Below are 13,841 nucleotides of genomic sequence, written 5' to 3'. Positions count from 1 at the left end.
CCAGGCTGTGGCCGGCCCCTCTGCCAGGTCACTTGGCACATTCATCTCATTTAACCATTACAAGCCTTTGAGGAAGTGACCTGTACCCCCCATTTTACCCTTGAGGAAACAGAAGCAAAGAAATGTTCCCAGCTCTCTGTTGAAGTGTCAGACCTCCAAATGCAAACTCCTTCTCTCTTGGCCCCAAGACCCCTGAGATCCAGAGGGCAGCTCTTTTGGAGCAAAAATGTTGCCTGCAGTTTAAATGCTCTTGCTGAGCCAACAGCTCAGGAGGCTGAGGCAGGAGCACTGTGAGTTCAAAGCCAACCTCAGAAAAAAGCAAGGCCTAAGCAACTCAGTGAGACCCTGTCTCTAAATAAAATACAAAATAGGACTGGGGATGTGGCTCAGTGGTTGAGTACCCCTGAGTTCAATCCCCAGTACCCACCCCCCAAAATGTTACTGGGGTGGTGGCAGGGCCCTTCATGGGGTTATGAGCAGGCACCAGGAACCAGCTTCTCAGGCAGCCTGCTGAGAGGCCTAGGGGAACAGGAAAGGGGAAGTGGGTTGGCGCCTTAGGCAAATTTCTACTGACAATTGTGCCTGGGGCAGCTGCAGATAGGGTGTTGTCATTTCCAGAAACTAATTGTACACCCCTATATCCCTGTATCTGTGTGGAATTTAGAGGTCACCAAACAGCCCTATGGGGAGGGAAAAAAGGAAGAGATGAACAATGGTCCCTTAGTGGTTTGAGATGTAAAGGACACCACCAGTTTCACTCTTGTTTCTTATTTGAGGTCAAATTTACCAGCATGTCAAACCTTGTCAGTGGATCTCTGCCAGATCCAGTCAGGGGAAAGAGAGAGGGTGAGCAGGGGCTGCCTGCATCATAAGAGAACTAGGTGCAGACTTAGGTAGGAGCCCAAGGCTCAAGTTAGCAGAGGCAAGAGGAAGACAGGTGGGATTTCAGCCTGAACGCTCTTCACTGAATGATTCCTTCCTCCAGAAGCCAGAGTCCGCCAGATGGTCTAAGTTTAAAAATTAAATAACAACCCAAAACAAAAAGTCCAATACACCCCAAACAAGTCATGCTCAAATGGAACCCTCCTCTGGGGCAGGAAGAGGAGGTAAAGTTTACCAGGTGGCTTCCAGCCAAGCTCCACACTCCCAATCTCCCCTTGTTTCTTGATTTTCCTACAGGATGTAAACAGGTTGGGACACTTGTGAGTTTGCCACTCCCAACTCTCACAAAGAAATGCTTCGTCTGTGGCTACCAAGAATCTGTTTTCTTCCAAATACCAAGATGCAGCTTCTAACAGGCTTTCAAGGAAAGCCACCTCTTTAAAACGTTGCTGCAGATTTTTCTTAAGGCCTTGTGTCCACAGTTATTCTCTCTCTCTCTCTTTCTGTCAAACACACACACACAAACACACACACACACACACACACACCTTGAAGGTACAGGAATTGTACTTGAGAATTGTCTCTGGGATGCTATTCCATCAGTGTCACCAATGAACACACACATGCAGGTCACCTGCAGGTCCCCAGTCTTGGTGGCAGCAGGAGTAGATCCAGGTTCTAGCCCTGCAGGACCCTGGTGAGGGGAGTGGGGGCCTCACGCCTCCATCTACAGTTGCCAGGTCCAGGGCTCTTCCTGCTTGGGCAGGGCTCCAGGCAGGCTCTGGCCCCAGGACAAAGGCCCAGGGTCAGGATCTCCCACCCTCTGGCCAGACGGGGGAAAGAGCCATTGGCTGTGATGGGTGGCTTTGGAAACAGCACAAAATCCAGAGCTGGCCCTTACTGCTTAATCCTCTGGGACCTTGGGAAAGTCATTCACTCTCTCTGAAGAAAAAGAGAAATCCCTTTATAAAAGAAATTCCACTTATATCTTTCTACCACACATAAAATAATCACCTGGAATCTCAGCGTATCAGAGATGAAAAAGCCAACCTCTTAATTATCCAGCTCTTAATCGTGTAACTGTGTGAACAGGACCCAAGAAAGTCAGGGATTTGCACAGCTGGTAAAGAAAAGCGAGAGCTCCTCTCTCCATGTGTGGCCTGTGGGCCTGGCTCCTGCAGGATACAGAGACATCACAGTGGGAGAACCGGCAGGGAACCGAGTGCAACCTTGGACCCACCCTCTCCCAGAACTTGCGTTTCAAGGGAACAAATTTAGTTCCCTGAACAAGTGGTTATTGTGCAATTTCTCTTTTTCCTAACTATTGGGACCCAAGGGGCAGGGGGAAGGGATGTTTGTGGGTGTGTAAGCCTGTGTGTGTGTGCGAGCGTGTGCAGGTGTTCATGCGTGTGAATGTGCGTGTGCGTGCACGTGCGTGCACCCATATAGAGAAGACATATTGGTCGATCAGGTGTTTTTTAGGCCCCGGGTGTGGGACAACATCCAGGCTCTAACACATTCTTTGCAGTATGTCTGAGTAATGGTTTCCATTTATATCCACAAAGATTGAGTGAGAGAGGAGCATACTGATTACAGGTGTGAGACTGGAGCTGGAGGTGACGGGAAAAAATGGATTCACCCAGGACATTTCATGGTTATGTGCAAGTAGAAGCTGTAGTTTAAGTTTGAATTCTAGGCAACAACAGAGACTCCCATCAAAAGTAAATCCTCCATGGCCACACTATCAGAAAACTAAAATTCTTCTCCAGCCCCCAAGGAGAGAATGCCTATGGCCTCTGAAGTCATCTGTTTTCCCTATAGCTATTCTGCTGTTTTGACTTGGAACAGTGGACTCAAATAATCTTCTGGCTGGGAAGATCTTTGATTTATGTAATATCATCCTATAACCAAAACCCTCTTAGCAGGGCATGGTGGCACACACCTGTAATCCCAGCTACCTGGGAGGCTGAGGCAGGAGGATCAAAAGTTCCAGGTCAACCTAGGCAACTTAGGGAGACCCTGTCTCAAAATAGAAATTTTTAAAAACAGGGTTGGGGGATGTAGCTGCTGGATTCTAAAATTACTTAAACGATCCATAAGTCTTAAACTTAGCAGGATTTCATAAACTCCCCTGTTTGGTGCTTGCTGCGGATGTGAGTTAGAACATGAGCGTGACCTGGTGGAGCAGCTCCTAAGTCCAAGAGGGCAGCGGGGACTCAATCACCTGCTAATATAACCAAGCTCAGAGAGATGGAGCTGTCTAAAAACAGAACAAACATTTGGTACACACCACGCAGGGCATATAGGAACAGTCCCTGAGGCTGGGCTGTGTGGGGTGAACCATTTTAAACTTGTGTCCTGCAATGCCAAGTCCAAAGTGAGCTCCAATCCCCCGGGACAGCTTGGGGATGCCTGACACTTTTGGAGCCGCTGATAACTGCTTTTCCAAGCTCCTACTCAGCTTCTACAAAAGGAAGTGCATGTGTGTACAGCTGTGAGTGAACAATTTCCTATGACTCTGCCCTTTGCCTGCCTGTAACTAAGCCAAGTGGTAGAATAATCCGTTGGTTTGGGCAATGCCCCTCCTCACCAGCTCGAAGTGCAGGAGGCTGCAGACTGGCAGTGGAGTTCAGTCAAGCTGGCACCATAACCACATAGGGCATGATGCTCACACTCCTGAAACACAGGAAGATGCCAAGACCCAAATGGGCACACTGCCTCTCCGCAGCATAAGGTAGGAGGGGAGGACCACAGACACTTCTGTCAAACCTAGCAAGGGGACTGCAACCTCACCGCCCAGCAACCCCCAGCAGAGGGTTCCCAGCGCCATTCAAATGCTTCTTCTCATCTGAGTCTCATAACCCAGAGGGAGACAGAAGGGAGGTCTATTGACCTCTTTTGCAGAAGAGGAACTGAGTAGTTTTGCTTTCCCAGAGTCACGCAACCAGTTAGGGACAGAGTCCAGAGAAAAAGCCACATGTGTTAACACCTGACCCCAAGTCCTCCCCATTACCCACTACCTTCCCCAGAAGAAGCAGCTCCTCTGGTTGAGTGTAATAATAGCACCCACTTGAACACTCTGCATCAGCTCCAATCCTCACAACATCCTCCAAAGAGGGTGAAATCCAACATTACAGAGGGAGAAAGTGAGGCTCAGAGAGATTCAGTGACATACTTAAGGCCACACAGCTACTCAGGAGATGTAATAGATTCAAAGCCCAATCCACTAGCTCCAACAGTCTTTGGACCAAACCAAAGAGAAGGGGTGGTTCTCAGGGCTCCTGAGAATAGGTCCCTCACCCTGCCTCCCACCGTCGGTTGAAAGAAATCAGGAAAGCTACCTCATTGCCACATTGCTGCCGTCGATCACTATGGGACGCAGGGAGCTGGCCAAGTCTCCACAGTCCTCTTCTAGGGCTGACCTCAAGCCCCGCTGGGCAGAGTCTGGGACTCCACAGGAGCCCCGGGGAACGAGCAGAGGCCCAGTGCTGCTGGCAGGGCTCTCCTGGGCCCCAGGGCGGCTGCCCGTCTGGATCAGTTCCTGCAACACGTCGTTGACCAGGGCACCGTCTCCCAGCTTGCCCAGCACCCTGACCACATCCTCCCGGCTGTAGCCCAACTTCTGGAAGAACTCCATCTTGCTCGGGCGCTCCATACTGTGCCAGCCACCTCCTGGCGTGAGTCCTGCCCCCAGCTTCCTCCTGGCAGAGCCCCACGGGCATGAGCTAAAGAGAAAAAGTGCCCATCAGGTATTTTCCGGGCAGTCTGGCACCCAGGATGCCAGGTGACCGAGAGCAAGTTGTATATGTGCTCTCTCCCTCTGACCTTATCTGTCAGGAAATCATGTCAAGCCTAGTCCCCCGCGTGGGGATTTTCAGTTGCTCAGTGTGGTTTGTGGAGTCACAGATACAATCACACTGCTTCTACTATGCATTCTCTGTGGCTGTCACCCCAGCGCACCTGTGCAGGGAACAACAACCCGACCCCAGGGTGACAGGGGCTGAGCAGGGTACCCACAAGTCGGGACAGGCCAAGGAAATATTTCTGAGGCTTTGCTACAGGTTGAATGGTTTCCACCCAAATTCCCATGTTGAAGCCCTTAGCCTCACCCCGCCGTACCTCAGAGCGTGACTGAATTTGGAGACTGAGCCTTTGAAATGAGGTTGTTAGGGTAGGCCTCCTCCAATGACTGTGACCCTGCAAAAGGAAGTTTGGACACAAACACACATGGAAGACGACCACATAAAGATTCAGGGAAAAAGGCAATCATCTGTGAGCCAAGAGTCAGGGCTCAGGAGGAGCCAGCCCTGAGATCACCTGGATCTGGGACAGTGGATTTCCAAAGTTCCTGCTCCAGTCCCTGGTGCTCTGTTAAGGCAGATGAACACAGGCTCCTGGGTTTACACAGGGAGAAATGCTCTCTGGAAAGTTCTATCTCCCGAAAGGCAATGCTCCCAGCCAACCATGTGCTTTGGTACAACTTTAATTCAGACCACACTGAACCTTGAAGATAGAAAGTCCTAACCGGTATCTGACAGTTTCCCCTCCAGGTACCCCTGAGGACGATGGGAGCAGGGACTGTAGCCTCAGAGATGCTGTCAGAAGGGACATGACTAAACCAATAGGAACACTCCAGACAGACTGGGCCTGTCTCTCTTTTCTACCGCAAAGACCTTCATCTTACACCTTTCAAAAACATTTAGAAATACAGATGTAACTTTGAAAACACATTTGCTGTGAACAATTTGAACAATGTCAAAGTATAAAGAGCAATGCACACAGCACATCCGTGGTGCCTCTCCTGCCAATAATCTGCTCCCTCTCTCTAGCATGTTCTCTGCACTGCTCTGCATGTTACCAGATAACAAAGCTGGCTTTAGGACTGTTTTGCTTGATTTGTCGGAAATGACACCATACTGTATATAAAAGCGATGTACTTTTCTTATCAAAAATGCATTTTGGAATCTTTCCCTGCCAGGTTACCTGTTCTGCTGACCACTGTGTATGCCCAGCATCTAGAACAATGCCTGGCACAGCCGAATCCCAATGCATAGTTGTTAATTAACGAATGAATGAATGGTGCTATCCAGCGTTTAACCCTAAATCAAACCATGGAAACCATAGATTGCCTTTGGTTTTTCACTGTTAGCAAATCCTGCACGCTGAAGATATTTGTGCATCTTCTTTTTCACCCCATCCTCTTCTGGGCATTTCCAGCTCCTCACCTTTAGATGCTATCTCTGATCTGCAGCAGCCATGCCTCTGTGGTAGGTTCCCACCTCAACTCTCCCTGTAGTTCTGGAATCAGAGCACGGCTAACAATGTCAGGGTTCGGTGGGGGAAGGGCATTCCACAGCTAACTTTCTGGGCAGAGAGGCCTCCACTGCAGCCCCACCTGCCTGCTTCCATCCCACCTCGGCCACTGACAACGGGCCTCCCAACTGGAACACTAAATCTCTCCCCCAAGGTCACCAGTCCCTTCTAACTGAAAATCCATCCGAATCTTCACAATCCTTGCCTACGACCTCCCTGCCACTTTTGACACCGTGGGCTCACTCACTCTCCAAATTGTCATTTTAAATTTTTAAAATTATGAGCTGTCCCCAACTTGAAACTCTCTGCTCCCCCGGGTTGCATAACTTGGCCTGCCTCTCCTCCTGTATGTTTCCAGCTCTTTCTCTGCTCCCTCCATCAGTGTTGGGGTCCTGCCCAGGCCCTCCACCCGTCCCTATATTCCCATGGGTCCCACAGCTTCACATCTGGCTCCCACCTCTTATGGAGCACCAGGCAAGAAAGCCCAGTATGTCCCCCCTCTGTAGCTCACCTGCCCCCCCACCTTACTCTGAAGTCTCCTTGGTTCCTTCCTCACCCATCTGCCTGTGGCTGACTTGGAGCCAGCATTTCTAACACAAATCTAGCCACAGCAGCCCCTGCCCACGGGTGTCGTCCCCACCCTGGGCCCTTGATGACTACAACATAGATGCCAAATTCCTAAGCAGGCTGAGCAGCTGCATCCCCTATGCTCTGATCCTGACTAAGTCACAGTCACCAATGGCCCACCTGGCCCTTTCTCTAGAGACACACTGAATTTATCCCTGTTTCCTAAGTATCCCAGAATGTTCTCATGCACATACTCTTTTGGGCTTCGCAAACATCAAGATTCAGCTCACACATCGCTTGGAAAGGGCGAGTGAATGTGACCCTGGTCATCTCATCTACCGCAGCCCATGACCTTGGCTATCACACATCAGATCATCATGTATATGTTTCTCAAGAGACTGAAGGATTCATATTCTGACCTACTCATCTCTCAGTCACCAGTACCTGGCATGGTGCCTTGTGTATTTAAGGGGTTTATTAGATTTTTCTTTAATAAATCACCAAAATATATATTCTCTCCTCAAATATATTTTTCTCCTTGGGTTCCCAATCTGATTGAACAGCAGCCCCCAGAGGCCCAAAGAAAACATCTGGAAGTCCTGTGACTCCTCTCTCTCCCTCACTTCTACATCCCATGGGTCGTTACCTATTTCTGGGCATTTCCCATAACTAACCTCCCTCGGTGCTCATTCTGCCACCGCCCAGGTCCACTCACTTCTTCCTGGAACAAATCTTGATGGATCACTTACTCTGCACCAGCACTGTGCCGGGGCCCAGCTCCATAAAAACAAAACAAGCACAACCCAGTTTCAACTTGTTCAGCGTCTACTCAGGAAAAACAGAACCCAAAAATGTAAACAAGAAATTGTGAAGATAAGGGCAACTCTTTTGATAAAAAAAGAAAGAAAAAAAGTGCATTCAAAATACAAGTGAGAAATGACTTGTCTTCCATTGAAGGCAAGGACGGGCCCCTCACAGAACTGGGTAACAAAGGAAGGGCTGCACGGTCACTCTGGGGACTCCTGGGAGGTCTCCAATGGTGCTCCAGCACCCCACTTCACCACCCACTGCACCCCACCCAGACAGTCCACGGCTCAAACACTTCCACGTCCCTCCACCCTGTGCAGAGTAAAGGCCAAAGCTCTTCTGCGTGGGAGTCATGCCCTTGCAATCTACCTCCTATCTCTTGTCCACAGGCCTCTGGTTGAGCCTTGTGTCTCTCTGTGACTAGTGACCACTTCTCTCCAGACCATTGTCCCCTCTGGCTGGGGTCTAGCTTTGGACCAAACTCCAGGCAGGAAGAAGATTTTTATAACTGACAGTCCAGCTTCACACCAGGGGTCACACAGTGACCCCAAAGGCCTTTATTCAGCTTCCTTCTCCCACCTAGAACATGGGCCCCTCCACCAAGCTAAGTCCACTCCTGTGGGAAGGCAGCATAGATAACAGGTGTTCTCCTTACCCAGGTGAGGAAACAGAGGCTGAGGTTGGAACAGAATGACGGTTCTGTAGCTAATAAATCTCAGAGCCTGACAATCAGTATGTCTCCAAAATAGCTTGTCGGTTTGAAGAGCCCTCAGGATGAAGGTGGCATCTCATTGCAAAAATGGAAAGCAAGAATACAACTGTTCAGCTGGGCGTGGCAGCGCACACCTGTAATTCCAGCGGCTCCAGAGGCTGAGGAAGGAGGAGAGTGAGTTCAAAGCCAGCCTCAGCAGAAGTGAGGCACTAAGCCACTCAGTGAGACCCTGTCTCTAAATAAAATACAAAATAGGGCTGGGGGTGTGGCTCAGTGTTCAAGTGCCCCTGAGTTCAATCCCTCGTACAAAAAAAAAAAAAAAGAATACAACTGTTCAGGTGACTTTTCTTTGATCACAAAGGAACAGATATGAGTAGAGTTTGTTTATTTTATAATCTTTCATTCAGATGTGACAAAAACATGAACAATTCTAAAACGAAAAGACGTGGTCTTTGAGCTGGGCAGGCAGGCAGAGTGACCACACCAGGTCCTTGTTCACAGCTGAAGTTTTCCACGAAGCCCAGAAGTTACCACCCAGGGCTCCTTTTCTGAGGATTGTCAAAAAGATTATGCATGGGACCAGACAGCTGTTTTCACACAAAATTAACACAAAGATTTCACCTACTTCGGAGAGTCCTCCCTACCCCCATCCCAACCCTGGAACTTTAAAATCAACTTCCTTTCCTTTTACAACGAATTTCTTCTAATAAGGGAGTAACCAGGGTCAGGGGTTGTTCTCAGGAGCTTCCCTGGGCCGCTGGGTGACAATTTCCCCTTGGATGCAGTGGTCCATGAGCTCCCACACCCCAGCTGCTTGCTGGGTCTTTCTATTTTTAGGATCTGAAAGTCTGAAGAACTTTATCTCCGTTTCCTTCCTCAAATCTTGACTGGAAGTCACAAACAGCAGATTAGTAACAACATCTTCAAGGTTGCCTCATGAGCGGGCCCAACGGTCAGCATCCCACGGCTTTCTTCCTTATGGTCAGTCAAGGCCACCGCACCCTGGACTCGGTGTGGAGCCCAGAGTCAGAGCCACCTGTCAGGACAGCCAAGGGAAGTGGGGCAGACTTCGCAGGTGGAACAAGGGAGTCAGGTCAGATCTGTTTCTTCTAGAGTCAGCTGACCTAGGTTGGGGACCTTGGGCCAAAGGTCTGGGGCCGCTGACTGACTGAAAGAGGAAGAAAGAGGGAAAGGAAAGCAGAGAACCAGCAGCGCCCACGTGCACGGCGCCGCCTGTACTGCAAGAGGAAATCGCACCCTCCCTGGGAAGCCGAACGTGCTACCTCATTCCTCAGAATGCAATTGAGGAAACAGGAAAAGACAGGCTTTGCTGACAGCTGGGGCCCACAGCTGGCCAGTGGGAAAGACCCGGCCGTGAGGATTGACGCCCAGGTCGGAGGGCGCCCCCCAGCGGCCGCCTCAGGCCATAGCGCCGTTCTGGGTGGCCTCTGCCAGCGCTAAATCCATGACCTTAGGTCCGCTGGAAGTCCTCCAAGTCGGTGGCGTGTTCCCAGTTTCTCCGCAGAGTCCAGGCAGAAGTTTGGGGGTTCAGCTCAGATCTTCAGGCTCTCAGTGGAGCTGTCAGTTCAATTTTGAGGAAGTCACAGTCAGGCAAGGATTGCAGCTCAAAGGACTGGTGGTTTGACTGTTTTTTTGTTTTGGGGGGTTGGGTTGTTTTTTTTTTTGTAATTTTTTAAATTTTCAAAAATTGTGATAAAATATCGCCAAACATAAAGTTTACCACTCCAACTGATTTTAAATGTACGAGATCTGTAGCATTAAGTACAACTAGTTGGACAACTCACCACCATCCCCAGAACTCTTCACCTTGCAAAACCAAGAAATAAAATCAAGAAGCAATAAATGGGATGGACTCAAACTAAAAAGCTTCTCCTTGGCAAAAGAAACAATCAATGAGGTGAAGAGACAGCCTACATTTTGGGAGCAAGTTTTTGCCACACACACGCCAGCACATAGAGCTCTAATCGCCAGGACATAAAAAGAACTCAAAAAACTTAACATCCCCTCCCCCCCAAAAAAACCCCAATTAATAAATGGGCTAAGGAGCTGAACAGACACTTCTCAGAAGAAGATATACAATTGATTAACAAATATATGAAAAAATGTTCAACATCTCCAGTAATTCGAGAAATGCAAATCAAAACTACTCTCAGATTTCATCTCATGCCAGTCAGAATGGCATTTACCAAAAATACAACCAGCAAAACCAAAACTCCAGACCCATTAAACAGTACCTCCCCTCTCCGGCTGCCCACCAGGGCTAGTGACCACTGCTGGACTATCTCAATGAGCACAGCCCCTTTAGGTCCCACCAGTGCAATTAGAAAGCGCTTGTTCTTTTGTCGTGGTTTATTTTACTTAGTGTAATTTCTTTGAGGTTCGTTCATGCTGCAGCCAATGTCAGAATGTCCTTCCTTTCAGAGGCTGAATAATAATCCGCTGGGTCTGTACAGCACACATTGTATCAATCATTCATCCACCGATGGGCACTTGGGTTGTGTTCACCTCTTGGCTGCTGTGGAGAATGGGGATGTGCTGCCTGGCCTTTCATTTTCCCCTCAGAGCCAGTCCCCTGCTCCCCTGTGTGGCTGTAGGTCGTGTAGGGGCATACACACAGGTATTTACAACCTTGATCCACATCGCAGAGCACCTCCACTGCATTCTGCATCCTGACCTAGTCACCTGGCAGGTTTGACTGCAGGATGATCATCTAGCCTGCGAGAAAAGTCCATAATTGCAGGGGATGGGGGCAAAGCTGAGATTTCTAGTAGCTCAGCTGAGATTTCTAATATCTTCACCTCAATCAAATTAAGACTGAGTTCAGTTTTCTCAGTAGCTTGCTTGACGCCCACAGAGCCCTCCTCTAGAAGAATAGTGTTTGGGGCTGCTGCCAAAACTTCCGGATCTAGTTTTCTCCCAGAAAAGTTGAACTACCTTCTCCTAGAAAACTAGAGGCCTATGAACCAAGTTCTAGATAGACGATGCTTTCATGAGCATGGAGACAGGGTAAAAAGAATTCCACTCCTTCTGATTTCATAACATTAACATATCTGTAAACAGGGCTTGCTGGGCGCAGTGGGAAATGCCTGTAATTCCAGAGACCTGGAAGACTGATGCGGGAGGATCTCAAGTTTGAGGCCAGCCTCATCAAGTTAGAGAGACCCTGGCTCAAAATTTAAAAAACAGGACTGTGGATAATGCTCAGTGGTAAGCACACCTGGGTTCAATCCCCACTAGCACCCCCACACACACACTGAGGGCTTTGTTAAAACACCTGCAAACAGTCTACTTAACTATAAAGCTTATAAAAATCTTTGCTAAAATTGAGCAAAACTTGTGCCTAAAGGAAATTAAAGATGCTTACCTTGTTTTTTTGAGCACTTAAAATAATTTCAGGTGTGAGAAGTCATATTGTTCAGGAAAATATTCACCCAAGTTCTGCTCTCCAACCTGCCCTCCTCTTGCCCTGAGATTCTGGACTCTCTCCTCCCGCCCACTTGGCTGAAGTCTGCACAGGGCCTGCCACGTTGACTGATGGCCTGGGCACTTGCACTTACCAGCAGGGTGTGTCCCTCCGGTTCTCAGCTGCCTGTAGCCTTCACGCTGATGCTCTCCAGCCAGTAAGGGACCCAGCTCCCCCAGAGGTCCCTGGAGTCAGAGGAGGGCAGCAGGCCTGGTCCACACTACCGCTAGAAGCTACAGTATGCCAATGCTGCACTTCCTGTGCAAGAAGTCACGTTCCCCTGCAAAGGTAGTTCAGCTTTGAGTTCAAAAAAAGGAAAGGAAAAAAGCAATCAGATGTGGGAGGAGGGAGAAGTTTGCATCTCAGCATGAGTCACCGAATCAAAGTTCAACAACTACATGCAAAACAAATTCCCCTGAGGGTGGCAGCCTGCTCCCCCCCACACCACACACACACACACACACACACACACACACACACACACACACACACACACACGAAGGTCAGGAGAGTCTCAGAGGAAAAGGTGAACAATCTGAGGGTAGGCACTGCTGCTCCAGGTTCCCACTCCTGACTCCAACTGGGAAGAACATCTAGAAGAAGCTCCTAGAAGCTGCCAGGGAAAGTTGGTGCTCACAGCCACAAGACGACAACTTGCAAAGGAGAGAAGAGAGACGGCTGTGGTGTGCACAGGGGACAGGGGCATGAAGGAAGACTCTGTCCTCCTTCACAAAGAGAGGAGTCTCAAGCAAATCATGGCGTCCTTTGGAATAGGAACCAGGCCTCGGACTCACTCGTTGGCTCACCTCGCTGCTGCCCTTCATGGATCAGGTGGCTGCTCCTCTCTCCCTGGGGCAGGTGAAGTCTGACCCAGGCCCACCCGGCCCCGGCATTCTTCAGCTGGTCTTGCTGCCAGCATTAGCAAGTACAGAACTCTGTCTAGTTCCTGGATTTGGCAATACCCAGGTTAAGAGGAAAGATCACAACCACACCATGCAACAGCCCAGCTGTTAACAATCAACAGGGTGGCCAACAGTGACTGACCCAAGGACTCAGCCAGCCAGTGGGTCATACCAAATGAGAACCAGGGAGCTGCTGTTGAGGAAGTAAGAATGGTACAAGTCAGCTGGGATCGGTTGCTCTACATTGTTTATTCCATCTGTCTCCCAAAGAAGAGTTGAAGCAGTCCAGAATATTCAAACACATACAGAATGGGATAGACAAAATATAACCCTCGAGCGCAATCAGAAATCATTAGAAGAAAAAGAACATCCTACTAAAAAGCTAGATTAAAATAGTCACTGCATTGAGACATTATAATAGATTTTCTAGTAACTACTGCCATTTGTTTACCATTTATAGTACATTTGATACACTCCATCAAAATGTCCCAAGGAAAAATTGTGTCCATTTCGGAAAAAAATTGTGTCCACTGGGGTAGAGACAGGGACTCACACTGCCCAAATTTACTCAGCAAGTGATTGAGTCATGATTGAAACCCAAGGTCACTGGGCCCCCAAAACATGTTTTTCAGACCATCTATGTTGCCTCTAAGCTCTCAAATCCCAGAGAAAGCATGTAGAAGTTTCAAGAGAAATAAATATTTTCCCAGGGTTAAATTTTAAGGGAAATCTAAATCCTAATGCTGAGTGGCTTAGCCGACAGTATCTTCAGCTCCAGCCTCATAGGAAATGCCAGGGTGCTCTCTAAATGCCCGTCCTTCACTGGAAGCCCAAGCAAAAGCTAGTGTGTAGCCTCAAGCCTCATCTCAAGGTGGGCATTTCTATGGGGGAGGTGAGTGAGTGTTGTCCAAGAGCCATGTTTTCTGTCTAACCAAATAAAGCAACAGAACGGGAAGACACCTTACATGGGGTCCCTGGATGATGTCTTTCAAACACAAGTGAAATTTTTGTAGGTATAGGTATAGGACAGCAACCAGTCAAAGAAGAAATCCTCTGAGGGACTTCCAAGTGGCATGCTGCCATGCACTTCATGAAGGATAACCCCCTCCCCAGCAGCTTGGGAGGCTGAGGCAGGAGGATCACGAGTTCAAAGCCAGCCTCAGCAATGGTGAGG

At 48.9% G+C, this 13,841-nt stretch overlaps 1 protein-coding gene and 1 pseudogene across 4 annotated transcripts in view; one reads left to right on the top strand and one right to left on the bottom strand.

Moving 5' to 3' along the window:
• Positions 1–12,774, bottom strand: part of Zc3h12d (zinc finger CCCH-type containing 12D) — a 27,006-nt gene extending 14,232 nt beyond the window's left edge. The window contains exons 1-4 of one of the 4 annotated variants that reach the window (XM_040283440.2): positions 12,572–12,774; positions 11,860–12,045; positions 5,002–5,079; positions 4,224–4,607 (exon numbers count right to left, since the gene is read on the bottom strand). In XM_040283440.2, the coding sequence (XP_040139374.2) occupies positions 4,224–4,537 (314 nt within the window). In that variant the 5' untranslated portion in view covers positions 4,538–4,607; positions 5,002–5,079; positions 11,860–12,045; positions 12,572–12,774. The other 3 variants (XM_078018924.1, XM_005321357.5, XM_078018925.1) reach the window with 3 other exon arrangements.
• Positions 9,218–13,841, top strand: part of LOC101974263 (tripartite motif-containing protein 51 pseudogene) — a 19,241-nt pseudogene continuing 14,617 nt past the window's right edge.

The sequence above is a fragment of the Ictidomys tridecemlineatus genome, chromosome 8 (genome assembly GCF_052094955.1).
Source record: "Ictidomys tridecemlineatus isolate mIctTri1 chromosome 8, mIctTri1.hap1, whole genome shotgun sequence".
NCBI classification, from domain to species: Eukaryota; Metazoa; Chordata; class Mammalia; order Rodentia; family Sciuridae; genus Ictidomys; species Ictidomys tridecemlineatus.
This window is presented reverse-complemented; position numbering and strand designations above follow the sequence as displayed.